Source organism: Malaclemys terrapin, chromosome 8 (assembly GCF_027887155.1).
Source record: "Malaclemys terrapin pileata isolate rMalTer1 chromosome 8, rMalTer1.hap1, whole genome shotgun sequence".
Classification (NCBI taxonomy): domain Eukaryota; kingdom Metazoa; phylum Chordata; order Testudines; family Emydidae; genus Malaclemys; species Malaclemys terrapin.
This window is the reverse complement of record NC_071512.1, coordinates 44,996,780-45,024,261: the sequence shown is the minus strand read 5'-3', so window position 1 is coordinate 45,024,261 and position 27,482 is coordinate 44,996,780. Positions and strand designations below refer to the sequence as shown.

Sequence of the window (27,482 nt, the reverse complement as noted above, 5' to 3'; positions counted from 1 at the left end):
CTGATTACAGAGCAAGATCTCCTAGTGCTAGCTGAAGTGATAGGGCAGGAACATTCTCCTCCATACCCATTTTGCAAGACTGGAAAATTCAGATCTCAAATATGGCAGATCCCAGAATCCTTCACGTAGCTATATAGCCTCTCAGAATGAATGTGCCAAATCTATGTGCTGGACTGTGAGGTCTACAATGGGACAGACTCCTGCATAGCCAACATCATAAAATGCTGGAGGATGCAATAATGAATGGACACCATATAAATGCAAAGAATAGTTAAACACAGCACTTAGACACTCTAACCACTAGGCCACCCTCCCCTTCCAGAGCCAGGAATAGAAGACAGGAGTTCTGCTTCCCAGCATTCTACTGTTTAGCATACAGCCATGCAGCCCACTGGTCCAGCATGTTGCCTCCCCTTTAGGGGCTCACACACACAACCTGAGACTCCACAGCACTGTCTGAAGAACAGACTTACCAGCAGGACCAGAGGATCATTGCACCACCTGGTGGCAGCAATGCTGTCACGCCCTCCACACAGACATGGGCCTCTCATTTAATTGCAGCCTATAGGTTTCCCTTCGTAGTGTGATATCACTGTGTTTGTCCCCGCTATTCATAATGGCTTTATTTCTGTATGCAGTATAAAAGCATGTGGAATACAAAGTAGTACAGCACTACGCACAGTGACATCATCTGAGCCATTCTTCATAGGCCAGTTCAGCCAAAGGACAGCTAGCCCCACCTATGGAGGGAGGAGCTAAGGGCCCGCAGGGGAAATCCCTGAAGAAACAAAGAACAAAAAAAATCTATTGAATTTTAAACCATCCTAGAGGAGAATTTCAAACAAAACCTACTGACAGGCTCTGGCTCTGTTCAACCTATATCAGTGTTGCTCTGAAGGCTTATGGAATTTATTTCAATAGCACCCTGTGGTTTGATCCCCATTGAGTTCTATTGGAGCTGGCCAAAGGGGAGGGGGTGATCCTCACACACCCAGGTTATCACCCTGCCGCCGCAGAAATGTACTCCTCCAGCAAAGGGGTGCCAAAGGGGAGGGATGGAATGAGCGCCTGGCATCAGAGAACGTCCTAAACCGGGCACCGACACGGCGAATGGTGTGAGGCTCTCAGGCAGGCACACAGGGCTGCATTATCTCTACGGGGCCCTTCAGCCAAGTGTGCAGTCCCTGGGAAGAGTGACAGGTCTTTCCGTTTGCAATAATGGAGCCAGGGTGTTTGCAGCTGGTGCAGTGGGAGCCTGCGGGCTCTCCATTGGTGGTTCGGCCATTGCCTTGGGATCTGCTCTGATGAGGCTGGGCAGGTCTACAGGGGCAGAGCAAGAAGAGTGGATTCATTTGATGTCTCTCTCCCACCCCTGACGGTAGCTCGCAGTCTTGGTACAGACCCCATCTCCCCACCTGGGACACCAGCCCAATAACTGCAGCCTGGGGGGGGCACTCTTTCCTCCTTCAGAAACCGCCCAACTGCAGCCACTTTAACAGATGGGAGCTGGCCCCCACTCTGGAAACTTGCCAGTTTGCTCCCCCCTCTGGGGAAGGAGCTAGCCCCTCCCACGGCTCACAGTGCACGGCTACAGTCTGTTTGTAGCACACTCGCTCCAGGAGAGCTAGCGCAGGTCTGTCTCCTCCAGCTGAGAATCACCCCCAGCTCCAAGTGCAGATAGGCATGCAGCATGTGCAGGTAGAAGGATGAGAGTCCTGCTGCCCCAAAGTGCCAGCTAAGCCCCTCCTCCAGGGTCCGCCAGCCCCACCTAACTGCTAAGCACCACCCTCAGGGTCCACCAGCCCCACCTAGCTGCTAAGCCCCTCCCTCTGAACTGTTCTGTTGAGTCTTGGCACTGAGTCCTACCATCCTAGTGCTGGTTGGGAATTTGTATGCATGACTTTCCAATGGAAAATAGAGTTCTGGGAACTTTTCAGTTTTCCCTTGTGAAAATCTAAGCAAAATATTTCATTTCAGGTCAGTTGGAATCGAATTAGAATATTTCAGTTTTGAACTGACCCAAAATGTTTAGTTCTGTAGCAGTTCAATAAAACAAAAAAACTATATTTACATATCGTGGCACATTGCCTTACGGGAGTGGTAGTTCTGGCCCCTTTCTCTCCCATGGGCTGGGCCCCCGGAGCACTACATCTTCCATAAGGCATGAATTTCACACTGACCAAGCTGCGTGGTGGCTCATGGGAGTCACATGACTGGGTGCATTATGGGAGATGTAATCTGACTAGGGAGCCTAGCCCCCAGTGAGGACAGGTGACCCCCCCACAAGGCAATGTGCCACTGTAAGGAAATATATTTTAATGTTGAAATGACTCAGAATGAAGCATTTTGCTGTGGGGAATGTTCAAAAGTTTTGCTTTGTTCAATAACGCTGAAACGCAATGTTTAGAGCTTGCTGTTCCATGGGAAATTCCAACCTTTTGTCCCATTTCAGAACCAAATCAAAGGTAGAGATGTCAAATTGGAAATTCCCAACTTCGCTCAGCTCCCCTCTGTGAGCCCCTCTCTCCAAGGGCATCTTCCCCATGCTAAGTCCTCCCCAGATTTAGGACAGTGTTGCATGTTGCTGAGTGAGAAACTCAGGCTCTATGCTGGCAGCAGCTGCTGGGTCACTAGCACTGAGTAAGGCAGCAGGTGGAGCTGCCCTCAAAAAGACAGAGAGGTGTTAAGACACGTGCAAGGAACCTGTGAAATGAGCAAGAAGAACTAGAAGAGCCCAGACTGACCAACGGCCAGTCCCTTTCTGCATCTTGCCAAGGATTTCACAGGACTCAAAGAGGGACTAGACCTTTATCTGGCTATCAGGGGTATCCAGACGTATCATCAGCAATGACAAACATGTGGGAAGGGAGACCAAACCTCCTGCCTCAGTAAGCCAGTCTCCAACTGCTAGAGACCAAGATGAGACCCAGTATGGTGGGGAGATTACATCACCTCTGCCTGTTGTGAGGTTCTTACACATTCCTCCGAAGCAACTGGCTCTGGCCACTAATGTTCTGATGAGCACCCAGCTGCTGGGTGGTCCCAGACCTTCCCTGTTTCCACTGGAACCATCCTTGCCTTGTGGAAATCTCCAGAGTTCCTGTTCTTCCCATGTCCCAGGAGAAATGGACTCAGAAAGGACATCCCTCCAAGTACTGCCTTGATCCCTTGTTCCTCCACCCCACTCACCCATCTCCCCATCTTCCTTTGCTTGCCTTGTGATTACCAGGCCCCCAAGGAGGATTTAGAGTCACCTGGCAGCCTGTCCCCGCTAGAGTGGCCTCCTGGCATACTGCCGGCGATGTTTGTCATCAACTCGCTCCAGGTACCAGGTGCCAGGGAACAGGTCGTCTTTAGACCCCTGGGGAGTGTGGTTCACTGCAGAGAGAGAAACAGGATTGAAGCATGGGTGCTGCAGCTGTGGGGCAGGATCCCCTCATGCTGGGGCTGTAAGCAACCTGGCAGCATTGCCATGGGGAGAGGGACAGCTGCTGGAAGTGTGAACCTGAGGTCTGGATCTCCCTGCAGGCTCCCAGCACAGCCCTGGCTGGGATGAGGTGATCTGAAAGCTACAACTGGGAACAGCCGCCAGGTCTCCTGACTTCCAGGCCTGGGCTCCAGCTGCTGGCCCTCGTTGCCTGAAAATGCACTACGGGGGAGCTGGAAGGTGCTCTTGCCTGGCCAGACTGGCTCCAGAAAGCTCCAGCCAGCCAGCTTTCCAGCACAGACACTAGGTGATGGACACAGCACATCTGAGCTCAGTGGGGCTCCCAGCAGGTGAGGGCCCCAAATGATCCTCCAGAGCCTTGGCCAGCACCTCCACTCAGTGGCTGTGGGAGAAGTGGGAGTCCCATGCTCCCCCAGCAGGGAAGAAGGGTAGCTAGGGCAGAAGAGACCTTGTTTCCCTGGACTTAGTTTGTACAGAGTCAAAAGAAGAAGGAGGGCCAGTGGTAAGGGAGCGTTGCCAGGTAGTTAATGAGGGGATGTGTGTGTCCAGCTGTTCACGGTGGTTTAACAAGGGGGCCAATGTCTATTGCTGAATTAGGATGTCAGTAGGAATTTCTCCAGCGTGCCTGGGACACTGAATCAGAGGCCAGGCTGGGCGAAGAGACATCTGCCCTTTTCCTGGTACCCCAAGGGTTTTCAGGCATGTTCCTAGAGGGGTTCCATGTGTATTGTGTGCCAGTGACTTCCAGCTGCCCCAGCTCACTAACGTGCAGTGTTGTTTCCTGGCTGGCCACCATGCAGACTCCACTTGAATTCACCCCCCAAGCAGCAGCAAGGGCTTCCCAGTAATAGTTGCCATGGGCAGGGGTGGTGGGCCCAATCCTGCACCCTCCTCCACTCCCACCCACCCTTTGAGAGGAGCTGGAGGTGCTCAGCGTGATTGAAAATCAGGCCCCTTCCTGAGGTGCCTACACGCGGATTTAGGGACCCAACATTAGGAAGTCCAGCCCCACTGAGGTGTCAGCACCAGAGTGCTGGCTGCAGCTGGCCGCTGGGCCCTCTGACTGTGCTCCCTCACCCAGGTGATGGCTTTCCTCTCTCTTCTTCATGATCTCTGCAAACTCCTCCGGGGGGACACGCTTCCGGGCATCCAGGCGAGTCTGCAGGTCAGAGAGGCTGGAGACCAGCTTATCCAGGGGAGAACCTGGCAAAGAGAGAGTCTGGTGAGAGAGAGAGCCAGTCAGGGCCAGGGAAGCCGAGGGTGCCCAAGGGATCCATAACCAATGAACACTGCCCCATCAAGTCGCAGCTCCTCTGCAGGGAACGGGTGTCCAGGTAATTCCCCCTGCAGGCCAAGGGTGTCCCCACAGGCCCTGTACACCATCTGCCTCCTTCCCCAGGTGGGCAAAGCCATTCAGAAGCCGATAAAGCATCCCTAATCTCTCCTCACCCCATTGTGTGGTGGCCTGAGCTCCGATCCCAGCACCCAGCGCGGGATGGGTGTGGGAGCCCAGCGGGGACAGTGTCCCTAGGGCTTTCTGCAGTCACACTGTGAGTCGGGTCACATTCCAATCTCAGCCAGCCGCTGAGGGGCTCAGAATAAACACACACACCCATGGGCAAACAACCCCCTAACTGCCTCCCCTCACCCCAGGATCGTGCACCTGCCTCTTGAGCAGTGGGTGCTGGCCGCTGTCATAGTCAAGACTGGCTGGATCCTTGGTACTTTGCTGTGGCAGTTCCAGGGTCCCCATTTACTACCGCCCACTGTAAGGTAACCCCCCAAAACCTGTTCAACATGGAACCTCTAAGCAACGACCCTCAGACTCCCTCTGCTAACCCCAGCAGCAGCAGAGTATGGTCTTTGCGGCCAGAACACAGCTCCATGGGGGGTCGTCCAGGCCCACTCTCCACCCTGCACTGTCTGCTCCTGCACTCAGGGTATTTACAACAATGCCCGGGCTGGGGGCTCAGGAGCTCCCCAGGATGAGGGCTGGGCTGGGAACAGAACCCTCATCCCCAGGCCAGAGCAGGAAGGATGACCCTCCACAGCCATCACTGCCACCTAAGGTGTCCGATGGCTGACGAGCGAGGTGAGTGAATAGGAAGGGACTCACCCGGGGCAGTATCCTGCGAGACGCGCATGGAAAACAAGCTTGCAGCCAATCCCGAGCCATAGGAGAAAGCCCCAATCCTGGAGCCAGCCAGCTGCTGAGCAGAGTATCTGTGGCAATTCAAACCAAGCTGTCAGTGGCGAACGTCCATGCTAAAGGCCAGACACCCCAAATCCTGGGAGCTACCCACACGGCCTGGCAAGCTGATGCCCCAGGGGGCAGTGTGTGGGCTGTAGGTGAGCTACTCTGACCTGGGACATGCTGGAAATCAGATTTTATTTTAAATCAGTGGGGGGCAACCAGAAATGGCCCCCGGGCTGAACCTAGGCTGTACCTTCCTAAAATAGAAACGATCCCCCTGCGTGACAGCAGGCAACCCCAGGAAGCGGGCAGAGAAGGGCAGGAGAGTTTTGCCTCCTGCTCCTGTCGCTGGCGTTAAGGTCTGTGGGATCCAGACGAGGAACAGAAGCAGGGTTTGGAGTTGCAAGTGGGCACCACTGCGGGCTTATTTGGTGATGACTAGTGAGGTAAGGGAGCATCACCTGCATCTGAGCAGCCAGGAAATCAGATCTCTAGCTACTGCGGGGAGAAACTGTCTCCAGGCTTTCCATACCAGCAGGCTCCCTGAAGTGGAGCCTAGAAGGATCAAGTTCAGACATGCCTCAAGACAGCAGCTAGGAGAGCATGCACCAGGAGCCAAGATACGCTGGTGATGGGCGTGATAGAAAAACCAGAGGCTAGATGAGCTGCACACAGGGAGCATTAGTATGCATGGCAGTCCCTGCTGAGAGCAGGGAGACCAGGGGACGTTGCTGTGTCTTGGGCAGAACTAGGAGTTGTGGGGGAGAGCGTGCACTAAGGGCCAGGCACAGGCAGGCTCTGCAAAGCACAGTTAGCACCGTCATCCTTAGAGTGCATGAGTGCCCACCTGCAGGAGCAGGGTCTACCCCACCCTGAGAGCGGCTGAGTCTTTTCTTTCCCCTCTGCCTCTGACACACACTGGGTTTGGTTAAACAGCAACACTATGCACGGAACGAAATAAAAAGACTTTTAAAGTTGCAAAGTGAAGCACTGAAAGGGAAAAACCCACAGACAGGTCATGGCAGAGAAACGGTCACTGTGCAACCTGGAATGTGCCCCCTTCTCAGGCCGAGCCCTCCTGCTGGGGAGTAACTGCGGGTCAGGAGAATTGTAAGAACAAATAGTCTATAATGGCAAAGGCTACATCCCCCTCATACACACACAGACCCATTCGCGCACACACAAGCATGTGCCCGCGCACACACATGCACGACTGAGCATACACACACACACACACACACACCCCGCTGCTCCCAAACACACACACATGCAGCCACCTGCTTATGTGCACACGCACACATGCTCATGCGCACACACACACACCACACAAATGTCCACAAATACACTCACGTGCACACACACACACACTTGTGTGCACACACAAGCCCAACCACTCCGACATGCACGCGCACACACTTGCACAGAGCTTTGGTACTCAAGTCGCTGAGTCATTTTTGATCAATAAGCTTTCGTGGGTAAGAACCTCACTTCTTCAGATGCCACAGGACCCTCTGTTGCTTTTTACAGATTCAGACTAACACGGCTCCCCCTCTGATACTTGATTTTTGATCCAGTTTTTTTTTAAAAATGGAACCTCAGGCAGAGACTAGTCCTGGAAAAATCACAGCTCTTCTGTCAGACTCCCCCCATTGTGGCTCAGTAACTGAGAAAGGTCCTTTAGATGAGGAGTAACTGCTGCTCAGCACAAAGGCTGCAGGCTCAGATCCCAACTGGAAGTCAGCTTTGTGCCCACCCCCTGACTTGTTCTCTGCCAAGGCCTGGGCACGCAGGGGTGGGGCAGGGCTTGGCGGAAAGGGGTGCTTGGAGCTGGCACTCACTGTGCGAGGAGGGAGGCGAGGCAGCCATACATGGACGGGGTGTACATGTTGCCATTGCGAGAGGAGAGGAGCAGCGAGGGCTTGGTTTTCTGGCTGAACATTTCCAGGCTAGCTTTCTGAAAGGCCTTCTCCACGTCCTTGTCAGAGTAGGTGTCTTCCAGCTTCACCCCCCTGGGAAGAGGGAGGAGGAGGTTCACTTGTGGGTTAACCAGCCAGGAGGACCAACTGCGCTGGGAAAACGCACCAGCTGCCCAGCACGAATTCCCTCTGGCAATCCGTCTCCCCACAGCGGGCCATATGGATAGCAGCAAGGGTCAATGGCTGGCAGCTCTGCAAATATCTGCTAGGGAAGTGCTGCCGGCCTGAAGTCCTGCAGCCCTGTCTACTTACATTGCACCCTGCTTGAATTTGCACAGTCCCTACTGGGGAATTGCTCGCCTTCCTGGACAGTTACAGCCCCCGGAAGAGAATCTCACCTGCCTGATGGACCATGACTCCCGCTAGGGAAATCTTACACTCCCCGGAGCCCAGCTAGAAAGTCTTGAGCCCCTCGAACAGCTGCTGCTCCCACACCCGCTTTGCGTTTTCATTTTTAACAATCGAGCTGGGTGACATGACGCTCATCATGCCTTTGCTGACAAGGACCTGCTGTGTTCAGCCTCATGCCAGTCACTCAGTAGGGATGCAGAGCAGCAAGGAGCACTCGGTGTTATCTGGGGAGACCTTGCCTGCAGCTGGCATTAGAGAAACCTCACTACCCCGGACACAGAACTGTCATTCACCAAACAGCTAACATCCCCCCATGGAAATCTGAGCCACTGCAAACGCCTGCAGGCCCTCTAGGGACACCTCTGTGCCCCAGGTGGTCATGGCACCCTGGGAAATCTCACCCTGACGTAGTACTAGTACAGCTCCCAGACAGCAAACAATTCCATCAAGGCTGGGAGTGCAGACCTGTCACTTGGGGTGAAATGCAATTGGGATGGTGGCGTTCTCCCAAACCCAGGAAATTCAGAGGGAAGGGTAAAGTCAAACAAATCCAAACACATTATGGTCTGGAAATGCAGCTAGGCACCCAAACAGCCTGAACTCTGCCCCATCTTGGCCTCTCCCCAGACAGTGATCTCTTGGACAGACTGCACTTGAATGTGTTTTTTAACAGTAGAACTAAATCTCTCTGTGTCAGCAAAAACCTTAACTTTGCCCCATGCTGACAATACAAGAACCGTAGGTAACAGATGTGGCAATTACCTACATATCCTAGCCAAGCTTGACTGAATTGCATTGAAGAATTTTAGGAGTTCACTGTATTAAAAATGCAAATGTTCATGTATTCCTGGAGGATTGTCTGGAACATCTCTAGGAGGGAGCCAGGACTAATGCAAACCCTGGCAGTGTTCTGATCTTCAAGGGACTCTTTGAAACAATGGGCCAGACAAGGCTGAACTTTTAGTTGAGTGGATTTCCCAGGAAATACTTGGGGGGAGGGGGGGGCAACTTCTCATCTCTGGCCCCTCTCTTAACTGTGCCCTCAGGAGTAACCCACTGTCTGCAGATAACCTGTTATAGGAGGACAAGATGAGAGGCCCCAGTTGGATAAAAGAGGCACTCACCGGTGGGCTTATTCTCAGCCAAGGTGGTTATGGACTTATAACCACAGAAAAGCCACTTGGAGGGGCCTGAATGACTGTTCGCCTGCTAGAGCCCTTGCTAGAGACAGGGGGTGATCTCTGGTGAGCTTATTAGCTTGAGTGTAGGTTCCTTTATTGTTTGCAATATTTTCTCTGTAACACTTTTATCTTAAGAATAAATGTGCTTGCTTAGAAAAAGCTAGGCGGTAACTCAGCTGTGAACAATTACACTGTTCAGAGCCTCTGAGAAGAAAAACAAAGCAGGTGTGCTTAGGCCGTCTGGCTTGCTTGGGGATTCACAGTGTAGGCGGGGAACGGTGCAGCCAGAAAAGACTCCGGTCAGGAGGGAGAGAAACACGTGTCTCTGCCCCGGAGAGGTGACGGCTGGGGAGCAAGAAGCCTGATAGTTGGTGTCCTGGCTGGACCACAGAAGGGGAATACAGGTGCAATTGCCCTGAACTGTGAGATCACACAAGTATGATTGAGGCTTTTTCATGTTTATTGACTCAGATAAGATTAAACTGATTTTAAAAGGCATGTAGTGTCCTTGTAGCTGTGTCGGTCCCGGGATATTAGAGAGACAAGGTGGGTGAAGTCATATCTTTTATTGGACCAGCTTCCAAAAGATATTATATCCCCCACCTTGTCTCTTTAAAAGCCCTATTGTTGTTTTTTTTCCATTTTTGGCATCCCTTATGTGGGATTGGGGTGGTCTCAGCTGCATATACACATATCCTGCATAAACACACAAACACCCTAGTTCACGCCCCCAAAATCTGACCTCTCTGTTGAGCAGAGCTGGTGCAATGGGCAGTTGTTGAAAGCTATTTAGATTGATGGCCATGTTTTGCCCCCATTTTTCATAACTGAAAGACTGTCACAAAGAATTTGCCCCATTTCAAAATGGCTCCCACCTCCTGTTGTTCTCAATAGGACTGAAACTATAGCAGCACTCAGGGAAGATGGCACTCCTCCAGGATGTGAGGAGGTGGAGGCACTTCAGTCCTACTGAGGACAGTAGGAGATAGCAGCCATTTTGAAAAAGGGCAGTTCATGGACTTCTCTAGTAGGCCTCTAACCTTCAACTAAGGTGACCAGATATCCCAATTTTATAGGGACAGTTCGGATATTTGGGGCTTTGTCTTATATAGTTGCCTATTTCCCATCCCCCATCCTGATTTTTCACACTTGCTACCTGGTCACCCTACCTTCAGCCTCTGCGGAAGGAGAAACCTTCAGTTATGAAGAATGATGGGGAGAAATGATCATGAATCCAATTATTCGCCTTCCTCTGCAGCATGGGTCACGGGTCTCTTGCAGGTTTAAACTAGTGTAAATGGTGGATTCCCTGTAACCTGAAGTCTTTAAACCATGATTTGAGAACTTCAGTAACTCAGCAAGAGGTTAGGGGTCTGTTACATGAGCGGGTGGACAAGGTTCTGTGGCCTGCCATGTGTAGGAGATCAGACTAAAGGATCACCATGGTCCCTCCTGGCCTTAAAGTCTATACGCTGGAGCCTGTGCACAAGATTCCAGGGCGTTTTAACTCCACAGGAAATTTGAAGAGTCGGTGTTCTTCTGTTACTGAGATTATTAGCGGCAAAAAAGTCTGGTATAAAATTAAAAATACCTCCTTTAAGAAATGTGATTCTTAAACTAATAGATTGCCTTGTAAATTCTCTGAAAGTTCATTCTGCTCTGAGAGAGCAGCTGCTCCAGGGATGGGAGGAACTGCTGTATTTTCATACATAACATACATTTGAATCCATGCTTTCAGTGCACAGCTCCGCTCAGGCTTCATTACTGAGTTGCTACCGATGCTTCCCCGGCAAACAAAAATCCTTAGCTCTTCGATAACAATCCTCAACTCTCAGTAGAAAAGCACCTCCCAAAGAATCATTAGCCCTGCTCGCGATCCAGCCAGGATAGCCAATTTGCCACAATGCCTGCAAAACACCTGACATGGCTAGGCTGTTGGAGTGCTGAGACCCCTGCTGCCACACTGGCCAGCACTGTCTCACTGTTTCCTTCCACTCCCCTGACTGTATCTGCCTCTTGTCCTTTGTCTCATACTTAGACTGGAAACTCTTTGGAACAGCTCTTTGTTCCGTGTCCGTGCGGCACCTAGCACAGTGGGGTCCTGGTCCATGACTGGGGATCTCTCAGTGCTGCTGCTACATTCCTGTCCACTGACTCTGGCTCTGTGGTCACACCCATAATGCACTCAGCGCTCCCCAAAAACCTCGACACAGCAAATAGAGAGCCACGTCCCGCCTGACCACAGGCATCCCCTGCTAGAGGGCTTACACCCCTCTGTATGCCTGCAGCTCCCATGCGAGCCTTGCCCCAGCCCCACTGGTACATGGAGATGTACCAGTCTCCGCAGCTTACAGAGGCAAGTGCCCGCAGACCATCATGCCGAAATGCTGCCTGCCATAATGCATCAGCCCCTGCCAGAGGGGTAACACGTACCCTGATGCGCACCACCCTGCCAGGGCACCCTTCGCCTCCCTGTCACCTAGCGCCCTCGCTAAGGAAATCACACACTCACCCCAAACATCCTCCCACAATAACCTCTCCCCTAAGCATCCACAGCGCCTCAAGGAAAAAACAGTCCCCACCAAGACACTCCTAATGTGGCCTAGAGGCTGGAGCATGAGACTGGAACTCAGGGGATCCGGTTCTATTCCTGGCTCTGCTACTGGCCTGCTGGTTAAGTCACTTTCCCTTTTGGAGCCTCAGTTTTCCCATCTGTAAAATTGGGAGAATGCCACTGAACTGCTCTGCAGATGACAGATGCTAACTAAAAGCTGGGTATCGTTATCAACAGACATTGAAAAAGCATCTGTCCCTGCACAGTCCCTATGAGGGATGTGCCACAGATGTGTGGACCCTGCTCCAATTTCCTGCAGCCCCACTAGCAGAATTGCCTCTCCATGGATGTTGGCAGCCCAGGGACTCTCACACCCCTGGCAGAGGCCACTCCTGCTCCGTAGCGCTCACCCACCTGAAGGCCTGCAGCCCTTTGTAGAGGCCGCTCTGCGTGTCAGGGTTGGGAGCTGCTAGGAAGTCGTTGAGCATCATTCGCCCCACAGACTTTTGCACCAGTTTGCAGAAGGGCGTGTGGAAGATCATGAACTGGAAGTCTTCCAGGGTAAAAGGTTTGTCCACCCCCACTGCAGCAGAACGGAGACGGAAGCCACCCATTAGAGACCCATCAACCCCACTCTGCACAGAAAGCCGCAGCACTTGCAGCAGGCACTGGAGGCAAAGACCCATAGACCTACCCCACACAGGGCAATGGGATGGGTGGGTGGGGAAGAGACCCACAGCCTTCCCATGCTGCATAAGGAGACACCGACAACCCCACGGATGCCAGAAATGGGGACAATATGGGGAGATTTATTCACCCTCATACTAAACTAGGGCAGGAGAGTCCCTCACAGCTCTCTGGCACAGAGTCTCACCCTTCCTGCACAGGAGCTACTTTGAAAAGGGACTGGCCCCTGGAGCTGGAAGGGCTCTCTCGATCCAGCAAACCACGAGTACTGCAGACCCGGCTGCCACTGCCTGGGCTCAGTCTGGGGGGCCTGTTCTGGGGCAGCGGGTTGGTTACAATGGCTATTCAGCACGTGCCCACACAGGCAGGCGCTCACGCCTTCGTCCAATGGGGAACGACCTCATGGCTCTGGCATGCTGCCGCCAGCGAGCTCCCCAGGCACAGAGCCCTGGATGAGTCACAGTAGGGAAACATGGGTTTTTAAAGGATTTAAACTCTCTTCAGATGGAGGAAACAGCACCCACCATTTCAACATGTGCTGTCTGTCTTATCACCCAGCCAGGCCTGGCCCCTGACCCCACATTAACCAGCCTCTTTCCAACGGCTCTCCCACCACTTTGTCTATCAGCCAGGTCAGAGGCTAACAAATTACAGGTTCATGGACTTCTGGTGTCTCCACCTCCTATCCCCACCCCTGTGTTCCCACCACTCTTGGCCCCTCCAGTCCATGGCCCCTCTGTCCTCTTACCCAGAAATCCACAGGCCCTACAACATGGGGTGGGGTGGGTGAGACAGACACAACAAGGGGGGCAGAGAGAGAGACTGTGAGCCCCCCAGAAGCAGAGGAGCAGGTACCCCAGCTGACACAGAATAATAGAAATGTCCAGCTGGAAGGGACCATCTAGTCCAACCCCCTGCACTGAGACAGGACCAAGGAAACCTAGACCATCCCTGACAGGTGTTTGTCTAACCTATGGCACTCACAAGATTTCCCGCTTCACTCGTAGGCTCTGTACCTTTCTGCCACTGGCTCTGGATTTTCTTGCGGTAGACAGAATAGCATTGATCCAGGGCCCGGAAATAGCACTGGATAGAGAGTTTCCCATCCACCATGGGATACTCTGAAGCCATGTCTGGTTTGTAGAAATCATATACATGTTCCATGTGGGTTCCCCGAACACCTTGGAGGAGAGAAAACAGACTCACCATTGTGTATCGGAGACAGCAGGGGAACAGAACCTCAAACCCTCACCATACCAGCCCCCCACCTGCAATGAACCTCTTAGCCAAAACCCACCACAGCTCTTTAAAAAAAAAATTCACCCCATAAAATTCACAAAATTCATTGATTTCATGAGCCACTTTTCCACCTCCTCTTCCTGCTCTGACCTCATCCTATATCCTTCATATCTGAGATCTTTTCTATTAAGAGAACCTTCTCTGGATACACTGGAAAGGTAGGTAGATTCTTGTACTACCTCTGTCTGTGTAGTATCTAAGCACCTTCCAGTTGTGCATAACGCAACATGACTAACATCCGGCGTGTGTGGTCCACTTTCTCTCAGCCTCCCTCTAGAGGGGAAATTCTGTGTGACGGAGTGCTTGGAGTGCTTTTATATAAATATGTATGTGCTGCTCTGTGCTTATAACAGAGAAGACAGATCAAAGAAATGTGCTGGGCTCAGGGAAGGGAAGGTGGGGAAGATTGGGATGGTCCTGCATTCCTAGGGGAGTTCATTCCAGCCCAGACCTCAAGAAAGCTCAGTCTCCCAAGCACACACGAGCTTTTCCCTTATAGTAGAGAGGACCATTGTGCCTGAGGCGCAAAGTTGTCGAGTCCTTATCCTGGAGCTATAGTCCCTCTTAGATGACCTGGGCCAAGGCAGAGATTGAGCACCTGGAAGGTAAGGACTGAGGCAGTGAACTCGATATTCTATGGGAAGCTGGCATAGGGGGCAGAGGATGGTTTTGTTGGGCCCATGGCATCCCATGTTGCTGAGGAGATGTGCTGTCCCATTCTATATTAGCTCAAGTTTCCTAAGTGCTGCCAGTTTCATGGCCAGGTATACTACACTGCTGCAGCCCAGCCGAGAGGTGACGAAGGTGTGTACAACTGAGGCCAGGTCGTCGTCTGCCAGGGTGGGGCAGAGTCCCCCAGCCAGCCAGAGATAGCAGAAAGCGTTACTCATGGACACTGCCACACGAGAGCTCAGCGTCAAGAGCTCAGCATCAGCGAGGAATTCAGGAGCCTCCTAAGCTATGGACTGAACTGATCAGCTGACCAGTTGTGCCACCATGGCTGCAAACTCCTCAAAGTGCTTCCTCTGGCCGCCAGCACTGGCCATCCTAGTGATAGTGGTGTGATTGTATGTGGTGAAGGAGAGGTAGAGAGGTGTGTCATCTGCATATCGCTGCACTTGAGTCTATGTCTTCTGACCAGTTCCCCTAGGGGCTGCATGTAGATGCTGACTAGGACCAGGGACTCCACCAGCGATGAGTTCAGAGGCAGCAGTGCAGTTTTCTATCACTGCCCCTTGAGCGTGTCCCTACCAGATGGATTTAAACCATTTTAGTGCACTCCCTGGACCCATCACCTCGCATAGGCAGGACTGCTGTATCTCATGGCTGGCCGCTGCAGCGAGACCCAGGAGGCTGAGACTGGATGTCTGCCCTGTATCCACTGACAGCAGGAGTTCATCCAGCAGTGCCACTGAAGCAGTTTCAGGTCCATATCCTGCCCCGAATCCAGCTTGTGCCAGGTCTGGAATATTAGCTTCAGTTAGATGGGCATGTAGTTGGCCTTTGGCTAGCGACTGCGAGCTTGCTCAGGAGTGTTAGATTGATACTAGACAGTGCCCAGCTAGAACCGATGTGTCCAGGGCAGGTTTCTTCGGTGCTGGTTGGATAGTTGCGTGTTTGAAGGGGGAAGGGAAGATTCCTTCCCTGAATGAGGCTGTTTGCTCAGGACTCTCCTGCACTAGCCAGGAAAAGCCTGGGTGGATTCAAGCTGCTGTAGGGTTTCCAGTCTTCCCTAAGGAGTGAATGTGCTGAACTCCAGGAATGGGCTGCTGGTGGCTGGGTACAGGCAGAGAGGGCCCTGTTTTGAAGCCTTCCTGAACAGACATTAACCTTTCAGCACAGCAGGATGATGGTTCCTTGCAGCCCTTGGTGCTGGGCTCTGGTGCAGGCTGTAGGCCCTCAGGATTGGGAAAGCTGTTTACCACCCTGGACAGCTCCTTAGGGCAGCTACTATGGAGGCAGATAGGACAGTTCAGGGCATGTAATACAGCCTCAGCTTAGGCCTGGAGCAGTTGTGTGTTTCAATATGCTTCAGCCTTCATTTTCTGCCATCCACACTTGAGTTTCTGACCCCCCATCCAGCTCAGAGTCGAGAACAGCTGGGTGATGGAGATGGAGGGGACACAGGGGTGGGGGGACAGCATAGATGACAACTTTCCCCAGAGCTGGTGGGTGCTTGTGCGAGTCGCGCCCCTCCCGCCTCGCCCCGACTCCACCCTTTCCCCGCCCCTGCCCTGCCCCCATTCCAACCCCTTCCCCAAAGTCCCCGCCCCAACTCCACCCCCTCCCTGTCCCTATTGGATCCCTTCCCCAAATCCCTGCCCCGGACCCGCTTCTTCCCTGAGCGCACTGCGTTCCCCCTCCTCTCCCCTCCCTCCCAGCCACGTGAAACAGCTGTTTCTCGGTACAAGCGCTGAGAGCTAGGGGGGAAAAGCGGGCACGCAGCGCACTCAGGGGAGGAGGTGGAGGCAGAGGTGAGCTGGGCGGGGGGGCAGGGAGCTGCCAGATCAACATCAGTCTGAGTTCATATAGCATTGCACTGCCTGCTTCAGGCCTGAGGCTAGGAACCTTCCTGAGCTGTGCACAGGCAGCAGGAGTCTGATATCCATACTCTTAGATTGCTCTGTTTTGTTGTATGATTCATCATGGTTTGGACAGTAACAGGTAAGACAGAGGGCTTTGTAGTGCCTGCTCCATTTGCTAAACGTCAGGGAAAAGGTGTGTTAGATCCATAACACAGTTGAATCCTGGGAATGGGCACAGCTAAAGTAGCCTGTTCCTGGATCAGTCATGTTGGCCAGATTATGGAAAAATCTCAGCTTCTCTGGATCTTTTTATTTATTTATTGTATATCTCTTGTATACTTCCAGTCCTTTGTTGTTAATTAGGTCAAGCCACATGTGTACTGAGCCTGGGACAGTTGTGTCCACAGTCTGTAATTTGTCAAGATCTTCCAAAAAACCCTTTATTTGTTTTTGCAAATTTAGTGCCTCTTAGTAAAATCCTTTGTTGCCTAAACCATGTGCTCTGTTTCCAGCAAAGTCCTTGTGCTTATCGCAAGTTTCACCACACTTACGCTAGCTGGATGGAAATGCACAGACACAGGGCCAGAGTCTCAGCTGGTGAAAGGCGACATAGCTACACTGCCCTCAGTGCAGCCAGGCCGATTCACACTTAACGCATAGTTTGGCTGAGTGCCACCACATATTACTGAAGCAGGGACATCAATCATTCTGTCTTTATTTAGCCAACCACGAGGCTGACGGCGGCTGTGGAAATTCAGCAATTCTTCTCAATGAGTTTTAAGACCATGTTAGATGTGGTGTCATGTCATGGGGCGTGTAGACCCCATGTGGACCTGGCAGCCAAGGAGTTACTGGAGGAACTGCTGGTCATCCTTGATTGGCAGCCTCACAGCAGCTGGGAGAATAACAGAGCTAAGAAGCAGAGGGGTTGGTGGCTGCCAGAGGAGCAAGCAGGCCAGGGACAGAGGGTCCTGCCAGGAAGCTAGTGAGAGGCTGCCCCAGAATGACAATGACCCAGAGACAAAATGGCCAGAGCCACAGGCTGCAGAAACAGACAGACCCAGGGGAGGTAGGAAGAAGCTCAGGGCACAACAGGAGAATTGTGGAGGACTTATTCTGCCTGCCTGGGTTCAGGGCCCTGAGCTGGACCCAGCGGAGTGGGTGGGCCCAGCTTCCCCCACCTACCCCTTAACAGCCAAAGGGGGTTCTCGGCCCCTTGAGGACAAGGCCCAGCTAACCCCCGCCAAGCATAAGTCCATAAACCCCAGTGGGACAGAAATTAATGTCCTTGATCCCGGAACAGGACTACAGAAAGTCAGAGAAGAAGAGCGGACTGACCGTCCCGCTGATCCAAGCAGACTTTGTGCAATGCCCTGTCTGGCCAAAGGGAGGCACTGACGCATTGGGGATCACTCCAAATGTCTCTTTCCATGAGGTTTAAATAGTGCTGAGCAGCCAGACATCAGGCACATAAGATGACTGCACCTGAGACGTTCTTTCCTCTTTTACATTTTATTTTCATGAAGGCCTCCTTTGCACACTTCGCCTCTGCATGGAGGAGACTGCAGCAGCTTGGACTTGGTACTCCACAGTTTTCTTTTCATACACAGACTTAGTGGCCAACATTTTGAAAAACAGGAGCCTAGAATTAGGCTCTTAGGTGCCTACTTATGAATTAACCCAAGTGAGTGGGGTGCTAGGCACACAGCAGCTCCCACTGACTTCAGACCAAAAACACAGCCCTGACTCATTACTGATCATCTCATTAAGAGCCATGAAGTGCCCCGTGTCCCTCCCCCATCCTGAAACATGAATTCCACAGGAGACCAATTGCTACAAGGCTCAGGAAGGATTGATGTCCAGAGACACACAACCTGGGATCATGCGTCTCCAGGGCTAAGCTGCCCCACAGACAGTGGCCTATTGCTAGAATCTGGCCAGCTCTGGCCAAGCACCAAACACTCCTAGGAAAGACAAAGTCATTGTATTAACGGTACCAACCTCTCTCTAGCACCAGAGGGGCCTCTGGTCCAACCAGCATCGCTACAGCTCCTGCCCCTCCTGTGGGACGGGCATTGCCAGTGGCATAGACTGCAATGTCACCACAGACCACCATTGCATAGCGCCCTAGGACGGGACAAGAACATAGACTTGGTTAGGCATAAACATGAACAAAATCACATACAAGTCTAAATCTCTGTTTATCCCTGTGCCAAAAAGTAGAAAAATCCCTTGAGACTTGTGACCTGCAAGGGAAACAAAATTGAGCATGTGCCCTTTTCACCACCACCGCCTTGCTTTGAGGGGTAGATGCTTTGATGGATAAAGGGGGCCTGACACGTTTAAATTTTTTTAAAGGTTTCTTCCTCCTTGTTTGTCCTCCTTGTTAGAAATTCAAAGTGGTCTAGCCAGGAAGCCTGGGATGCTGCCAGACAACTCATGCAGTCAGGACATTACAAGAGTCAAGAAAGTGGCACCCAAGGTGAGATGAAGGGTTTAGTCTGTGTTTGCTTTTGTTAGCATTTACTTCACTTCAGTGAGTCACATGTTGGGGGAAGGAAGCCTTTGCTAAATATGCAACATCCCTGTGAGAAAAAACAATAGACCCTCTGAAATAGCCAAGAGGTCCTACAGCCAAACCAGGGAAGCCCAGAGCCGGCACTTTCCAGCCCTCTTTACATCCTAAAAATCAAGAAAAGGGTACAAGTGCAATTTGGGGGGGGGGGGGGGAAGAAAGCTTTGAAAGTCACCTTTAAAGTCCCAGACAATCTGCCAAGCAGACGTTTACGGGGGCCACGGTGCAGAAAGGGGCATGGCCAAACTGCCATGGTGACATGGTTTCAGATGTTGCCTGCTGCCATACTGTCACAGATGTACATCTATCCCACACAGAGGGGGCAGTGAGTAGGATATGGAGACAGGATTGTGGAGTTCTGGGACTGCAGAGGCCGGGCTGCTTGCCTGGGGCTTGGCCACATTCCTCATTATGGGAGACAACAGGGCTCAACTGTTTCAGTCTGAGGGCTGAACATACTTAAAAAACATCAAGTGGCCCCAACCAGCGCAGAGCGGCCCATCCCCTGCTATTGCACTGCTCGGGATGTGTGCTCTACATTAAAGCAACCAGAATGTGTACTGAACAACCCTGCTTCCATCTGACGCCGATTTAATGGCAACAGAAGCCAGAGCCTAGTGTTCCCTACAGCACAATCCTATTCAACTTATAAATGATCTGGAGAAAGGGGTAAACAGTGAGGTGGCAAAGTTTGCAGATGATACTAAACTACTCAAGATAGTTAAGACCAAAGCAGACTGTGAAGAACTTCAGAAAGATCTCACAAAACTAAGTGATTGGGCAACAAAATGGCAAATGAAATTGAATGTGGATAAATGTAAAGTAATGCACATTGGAAAAATAACCCAAACTATACATACAATATGATGGGGGCTAATTTAGCTACAACTAATCAGGAAAGAGATCTTGGATAGTTCTCTGAAGATGTCCATGCAGTGTGCAGCGGCAGTCAAAAATGCAAACAGGATGTTAGGAATCATTAAAAAGGGGATAGAGAATAAGACGGAGAATATCTTATTGCCCTTATATAAATCCATGGTACACCCCCATCTTGAATACTGCGTACAGATGTGGTCTCCTCATCTCCAAAAAGATATACTGGCATTAGAAAAAGTTCAGAAAAGGGCAACTAAAATGATTAGGGGGTTGGAATGGGTCCCATCTGAGGAGAGATTAAAGAGGCTAGGACTTTTCAGCTTGGAAAAGAGGAGACTAAGGGGGGATATGACTGAGGTATATAAAATCATGAGTGGTGTGAAGAAAGTGAATAAGGAAAAGTTATTTACTTGTTCCCAAAATATAAGAACTAGGGGCCACCAAATGAAATTAATGGGCAGCAGGTTTAAAACAAATAAAAGGAAGTTCTTCTTCACACAGCACACAGTCAACCTGTGGAACTCGTTGCCTGAGGAGGTTGTGAAGGCTAGGAATATAATAGGGTTTAAAAGAGAACTACATAAATTCATGGAGGTTAAGTCCATTAATGGCTATTAGCCAGGATGAGTAAGGGATGGTGTTCCTAGCCTCTGTTTGTCAGAGGGTGGAGAAGGATGGCAGGAGATAGATCACTTGATGATTACCTGTTAGGTTCACTCACTCTGGGGCACCTGGCATTGGCCACTGTCGGTAGACAGGATACTGGGCTGGATGGACCTTTGGTCTGACCCAGTATGGCCATTCTTATGTTCTTACGTTATGTTCACCCTCTGAGGCTGCAGGCTGGGCTGGCATCCCCTCCGCAAGACGGAGTTGGACCTTTGATCTCTGCAGACACTCCCCAAGTCCTTACATAATAGTAGCTGCTCCACACCCAGGGAGCAGAAACCCCTGGCAAGCACCCTGCTGGGGATTCCCTGACCATGAGGACGATTCCCCAGTGAGTGTAACTAGCTCCTGTGTCTCCCTCCTCACAGCTCCTGGTGCAGCCAAGCTCCGAGCCTGCTCTCCCTGTGGCTCCAATGCAGCAATGGAATAGTCAGAGCTGCTTTCCTCCCTCCTGTGATACTGCACGTAGCCAGCGAGGGAGCTGCTGAGCAGCTGCACCAGATAAGGCCCAGCGGCCGCTCAGGTGGCTCCCAGCAGAGCTACTGTAGGGAAAGCCATAGGGAGGCAGACAGAGAGGCCAGGCACAACAGCAAGTCTGATTCGGACACTTCAGTTCCAGCATAGAGGGTCCGGCCCAGAGAGCACACTGCCAATTTGTAACCAAACTAGGGTTGCCAACTTTCCGATTGCAGAAAACAGAATACCCTTGCCCCGCCCCTTCCCTGAGGCCCTGCCCCTGCCCTGCCCCTTCTCTAAGGACCCGCCCCCACTCACTCATTACCCCTCCCTCCATCACTCGCTTTCCTCCACCCTTGTTCACGTGGTCATTTTCACTGGGTTGGGGCAGGGCGTTAGGGTGCGGGAGGGGGTGAGGGCTCTGGCTGGGAGTGTGGGCTCTGGGTGGAGCCAGGGACAAAGGGGTTGGGGTTCAGGAGGGGCTCAGGGCTGGGGAGGAGGTTGGGGTGTGGGAGGGGGTGAGGATCTGGCTGGGGATATGGGCTCTGGGGTGGGGCCAGAAATGAGGGGTTCAGGGTGCGGGAGAAGGCTCCAGGCTGAGGTAGGGGTTGGGGGGTGAGGGCTCTGGCTCAGGGTGCGAGTTTTGCAGTGGGGCCAGGGATGAGCAGTTTGGGGTGCAGGAGGGGGTGTGGGCTATGGGCTATGGCCGGGCAGCGCTTACCTCAGGCGGCTCCCGGAAGCAGCGGCATGTCCAGCCTCTGTGGAGCCGGTGCTTGGGAGGGGGGCAGCGTGCAGAGCCTCCCTCACCGCCCCTGTGCCTAGGGGCCAGACATGCCACCGCTTCCGGGAGCCGCAAGGAGCCTGCTTTAGCCCTGCTGTGCTGCCGACCGGACTTTTAACATTCCGGTCAAAAATCAGATGCCTGGCAACCCTAAACCAAATCCTCATTATCTTCTTAACACTGTCGCCCTCGAGGCCTCAGTTCAGAGCCTGGAAGACCACCAGTTTGGGGTATCAACCACTGTGAAGCTGGGGCAGCCATTATCCCTGAGAACCTACCCTACTGCCGCTGGCCATCTCTCACTGGCAGCCCTGGCTGGGCCCCGGATGGCAGAGCAGTGGCACCTACACCCATGCTAGCTGGATGTCACTCACCATCCCAGGAGCTGGATTCCACCCAGTCAACAGAGTTGAAGAGGGAGGCTGTGCCTCCATAGCAGGCGTTGGTGGTGTCGATGCCTTCGACGTCCGTGTTCCCGGAGTCCTGGAAGAGCTGCATTAGGACTGTCTTGACAGCCTTGGACTTGTCAATGATGGTCTCCGTGCCGACCTCCAGCCGGCCAATGGAGTCCCAGGAGAGACGGCTGCGTTCCACAAGACGCTGCACCACGGTCAGGCATAGGGAGTTAATGTCCTCGTGAGCTGAGCAGAAGCCCATCTGCTTCTGGCCCAGGCCCAGGGTGTACTTCCCGGCTTCCACTCCATCGTACTTCTCCAGCTCCACTTGTTCTACGTACTGCGAAGGGAAGTAAACCTCCAGCGCAAGAATGCCCACGTCCTTCGGCCATGAGTCCGACCAAGACAAGTGCTCCACAGAGGTGGTGGAGAAACTGAAAGACAAGGAGAATGCTGAGTGTCCTCTGACATGTGGTGGGAGGAGATCGCAGACCCCTCAGGGGCACAGCCAGCTGCATGCATGCATGCACAGACCTAGTGCGGGCCACGGAGGCCATACCAGACACCTGAGATTGTGACAGCATATAACACACGCTGCCCCAATACAAACCCCAGAGGAGACAGCAGAACCCTCGCGAGCGGGGATATCTGGCTGCATACCATCACCCAACACAGGCTGGAGAGCCAAGAGAGGGCACAGCAGCCTCCTCATGGGCAGCAATCTGTTAACTACACAGCCCGTCTCAGAGATGTCCCCATTTGCAGATGTCTGCAAAGCAGCAGCAGGGGCCCCTCTCCACACATGCACAGAGCTGCTTTGATTCATGCTCCAGAAGGGAATCTGCACGTTATAGAACTTGTCCCCACGACTGCCAAGGCAGTGTTTGTTTTATTCTAAATCACCCCTTGTTTTCAGATACAGCTAACCAGGGTTCCCAACCCTCCAGGATTGGCCTAGAGTTTCCAGGAATTAAAGATTATGTCATGTGATGAAATCTCCAGGAATACAGGCCACCAAAATTGGCATCCCTATTACTAACAGCTCTGTTTGTTACTCTGCTTCAGAGGTGGCCAACCTGAGCCTGAGAAGGAGCCAGAATTTACCAATGTACATTGCCGAAGAGCCATAGTAATACGTCAGCAGCCCCCCATCAGCTCCTGCACCCACTCCCAGTGCCTCCCACCCACCGGCTGCCAATCAGCACCTCCCCCTCCCTTGCTGCACCTCCAGATCAGCTGTTTTGTGGCGTGCAGGAGGCTCTGGAGGGAGGGGGAGGAGTGAGGGCATGGCAGACTCAGGGGAGGGGGCGGGAAGGGGTGGAGTAGGAGCAGGGCCTGTGGCAGAGCCAGGGGTTGAGCAGTGAGCACCTCCGCCCCCCCGGCACACTGGAAAGTTGGCGCCCGTAACTCCAGCCCTGGAGTTGGTGCCTATGCAAGGAGCCGCATATTAACCTCTGAGGAGCCACATGTGACTCCGGAGCCCCGGGTTGGCCACCCCTGCTCTACTTGGAGAAGAACGAGCCTTTCTGCAGCTCTGAGTAGTCCGTTCCCCCAGCTGGTGAGGGATTGTTCCCCCCGGTCCCCTTGCCAGTCGTGTGTTAAATGGCCAAACTCAGGGGACTCCCTTCTACTCCTGGGGGTGTTATTCCACAGCCTAACGGATCTCCTGATACTCCATTACATTGCCTTTGCCTACATTCCCTACCACTACTCCTAGCTCTCCAGTCCTCTCCTGCTCTGTTGTTTACACCCTAATTAGTTCATGTATAAAAGGGATCAATTCATAGGCCACGGTCAATGGAGAAGCTCCCATTGTCTTCACTGGCTTGGCATCAGGCCCAAAATCCTCTGTACAGTGAGTGCTCCATGTTACTATTCAAATCACGTCACCCCGGAGCCAAGCTGTACACAATCTGCTCTTCGTAGCTTTCCCTCAACTCCAGCCTGTTGCTGCCCTTCTCTAAAATGCTTCCAAAAATTGTCATCCTTCTCTGTCCGGTGCAGAGAGGCGTCCAGCTGGAGCCCGTACTCCAGATGTAGCTGCACCACAGCTGCAGAGGCACTCTCCCCTCTCTGATGTGGGACAGGGTGGCTTTGCATGTGCAGCCTAATCAGATTGCAAACTTGGGTCTAGTTAGCTGCCACCCTCCCCCACAGGTCTTCCACCCTTACTGGGTCCCAGCGCTCTCCCTCCCCCTGCATACCTGCCTTTGGAATTATGTTCCTTCACTCCGTTATTGTCAAACTCCGGGCCCTTTGTATTCCTGCTCTGTCCTCACGCTGCTCACATCCCCTCCTAATGCAGTACCAGCTTTGCAGTGCACTCCCTTCTCCCAGATCACAAAGCCGCCTCGGTGTGGCTCCCAATGGCTGTTGTGTCAGATCCCCATTCCCGGGCAGTGCCAAAGCCTCCCTCACGCTGGAGTGCAGAGTATAGCCGGACAGGTCACTCCCCAGCAGAGAGCTATTCAAACACATTCCTAACTGAGCTGCCAGGATTCCCAGAGCATCCCAGCAGGGGCGAAGGAGAGTGCCCCATGTCCCGACCCTCAGGCCTAGCTCCCCAATCTGCCCCTCACCTGGCCTGCTGTGCGGCAGCTGTGAGGTGGGCTGGCCGAAGGGGCCACTCCTGTCTCTGCAGCGCTCGCTTCACTTGCAAACAGCACCTGGTTTGACTGAAGAGGCGGAACATTTTCCCCAGGCTGATGGGCAAGGAGCAGCAGCGAGGTCTCTTCCCCAGCCCCACCAGCACTTATATAGATTCCCTGCAGCAGGGCCAGGCAAAGTCCCTCCCTGCACTTATCAAGGGAGCTAACTGTGTGTGCTTCACTCATTGCTCAACCAAAGGTCACAACACACCGGCCAACACGACAAAACAGGAGCACCCTTTCCCCACAGCCCCTAGGGCCTCCCTTGCCACTGCCTCCCGCAGGGCCCTGCTCTCCTACTCACCTCCTTCCCCTGTGCTGCATCTCCCTGCAGGCCTCGTCTCATGCCTCGTGGGGCCTGACCTCGCCATAACTCCCTCCTCACCACCCCTGCCCACCCCACACTCGGGGGGGGGGGGGGCTGCTGAAGGTTCCAGTCTGCACCTGTTACCCTTCCCCTCCCCCCAAAAAAAGCCCCTCCAGCACCTGGAAGTGGGTCAGGTACCTCAGGGGGTGGGACACACCAGTGAAAGCTGCACGCTCCATGGTGCCCAACTCGAACTCGTCCAGCTGAATGTTTGCCAGAGGGGCTCTTTCCCCAGCGTGTTCTCTGGCACATTGGGAGGTCCAGGGGCAGCAGCTGGGGAATTGTCAGTGGAGAAAGACAAAGCTAGACACTTTTCCAGAAGGAAAAAACCTGTCCGGTTTCTCCATCCCAGCTCTGAGAACCAGCTTGTCGAGTCTCCCCAGCCTGCAGCTAAGCAGGGGCCTGCTACGCAAGAAGGCAGCGCCTGTGTCTCTTGGTTGTGTCTGAAACACTGTGGGTCTTAGCATGGAAACAGCCTTAGGTCTCCAGACCCCGACAGCTGAGTCACGGTCGCAGCTTGGCTCCCCTTTGTACTGTACATGGCACCCTACCTATGGCCCAGCCCCACAGAAGGATTCAGGCTCCTAATTGCCACCAATTCCAATGGGAGTTAGGAACCTGTGTCCCCAACCGAACTGAACCCGTCCCGTCCAGGGCCCTGCGTGGAGTGTAACTGTGCAGCCACCAAGATTGTCACATCATTCCCGCCTCTTTGGAATTCCTGGTCCACCACACCAGGCTTGTGTTCTGTGCCCTCCCACTCCAGCACCCTCTCGCCCTCCAGCTGCCCAGGATCTCTCTGCCCAGGGACTGGCTAAGGTGGGTGGGAGGCAAGGAGGTGTAAGAGATGAGGAGTTGCTTGATCCAGGGTTTTCCCCTAGACCCCTCGGGCGGGTGGCCAGTCATGGAGGCTGGGCAACCCAAGGGGCTAAGTGCGAAGTAGTAGCTGGGGTGACGTGCAGGTGGGGGCAGCTGGCCCTGTGGAGATCTGGGCCTGCGGAGGGATGAGGGCTGGCCTGGGGTTTAGCCACATTCCTCATTTATTGTCTGTTATGGCAGTACCCTCCAGCCTCCCCCGGCCCCGAGATCAGGGCCCCCCTTAGGACATTTGTTTTATGATCCAGCAAGGGAGCACCACCTGCAGGGGGAGAAGCAGCCAGAGGGAGAGGGCAACAGATGGGCCAGCAGAGCGACCCGTCTGAGCGCTAGCAATCACTGTAAACATGGAGTGACCGCTGCTTATGTCAGGGTGGGTGTGATATTGTTAAACCACCCCGTCTATGCTGGGATGAGGGGAGGGGAGTTGCTTTTAGAATCTCAGCCTGTTTCAATTATCCAGGTTAACATGCTTCCTCCCTTCCCTCCCCTGCACCCTTCCAGATCTCTGCCTGGGCCATTTCCAAGACTTTGGCCCAGGTATGGCCTGATCTAGAGCCCACTGAAGTCCAGGTGAGCCTTTCCATTGCCTTACGGGTGCGGGGGCCTCAGGGCACAGGACTAAGCTCCCCTCTTCACTGCAGCGGGAGCCAGGGCGTAGCTGCACTCCCCCATCATGGTTGTAATTCTAGCTCACACCGTGCATTAATCCATAGCCACACTAGCTGCTCTCCCAGCTCTTGTGCCCAGGTGATGACCCTTCCCATCACGGCAGCTTGTCTTCCTGCTACTTCTAGGCTTGGGAGCTCCTGAGACATTGACCACTCATCTTCACTCCCTGGTTGGGTGGTTGGCAAGGAGGGGGCTGTGGGCACATGCAGCACGGGGCAGTGGTGCCCCACAGGCCAGTCTGTGAGGGAAGCCTGAACACCTCCACGGCAGTGCTGACCGGCTCTGGGAGGGGAGGGTTGTTTTGCTGCCGGGGATTCTGTGGCCAGCAGAGTTCAGGCCAAAGGTCTCCTTTTGTTGTCTCACAGTCCCCGGGGTGGATGTTTACAAGAAGCAGCCTCAGTGCTGGCATTTCCGAACTTCTGAGGGCACGGCTTTGCCACCGGCATGTTTCCTACCTCGGGTTGGTGGCTATAATGCATTCACATGCACATATCACAGCTGAAGAACCACGTTATTAGGTTTGCAAAGTCAAGCATGCAAAAGTTAGGAAATGCCAGTTACAGATACTCGTGCAACCTTAATTCAGCTCCTTTGTGCATATACATTATGACACAGTCTTTAATTACATGACCGCATACTGTCTTCCCCACAGTCAGTGGATGGGCAGTTATTCAGTATTTCTTTATTCTCTCCTCAGGCTTTATTTGTCAAATACCATCCAAACCTTGCTCACACAGAATTATTAATTTCCTTCCCAATGCTCTCCCCACAGCATCTGAGTGCTGCAGAGACAGCACTGGAGCTATCCTCAGAACAGCCCTGTGAAGAGTGGGGGTGATATTACCCCACTGTACAACATTTTGGTTTAAGTGACTTGCCCAGCATCACACAGGAACTCTGTGGCAGATGCAGGGATAGAATCCAATTCTCCAGGGCAGAATTTGAATGCCTA

The 27,482-nt window shown here is 53.0% G+C and overlaps 1 protein-coding gene across 3 annotated transcripts; it reads right to left on the bottom strand.

The window, feature by feature from the left end:
- Nucleotides 1-608: 608 nt before the first annotated feature.
- HMGCS2 (3-hydroxy-3-methylglutaryl-CoA synthase 2) lies at nucleotides 609-24,745 on the bottom strand. 3 transcript variants are annotated; one of them, XR_008445864.1, is made up of 10 exons: nucleotides 24,547-24,745; nucleotides 21,947-22,401; nucleotides 18,217-18,342; nucleotides 13,408-13,572; nucleotides 12,119-12,287; nucleotides 7,481-7,651; nucleotides 5,565-5,671; nucleotides 4,526-4,651; nucleotides 3,216-3,378; nucleotides 609-778 (listed from the first exon to the last, which is right to left on the bottom strand). XR_008445864.1 is itself a non-coding variant. In XM_054036557.1 (10 exons), exons 1-9 carry the CDS (start codon nucleotides 24,657-24,659, stop codon nucleotides 3,272-3,274), a joined length of 1,539 nt encoding a protein of 512 aa, XP_053892532.1. In that variant the 5' UTR covers nucleotides 24,660-24,744; the 3' UTR covers nucleotides 609-778; nucleotides 3,255-3,271. The 3 variants fall into 3 exon arrangements, 2 of the variants coding, with proteins under 2 accessions (XP_053892532.1, XP_053892533.1); XM_054036557.1 differs by having other exon boundaries at nucleotides 3,255-3,378; nucleotides 24,547-24,744; XM_054036558.1 differs by lacking the exon at nucleotides 609-778 and adding an exon at nucleotides 894-1,320 and having other exon boundaries at nucleotides 3,255-3,378.
- Between the last annotated feature and the right edge of the window lie 2,737 nt (nucleotides 24,746-27,482).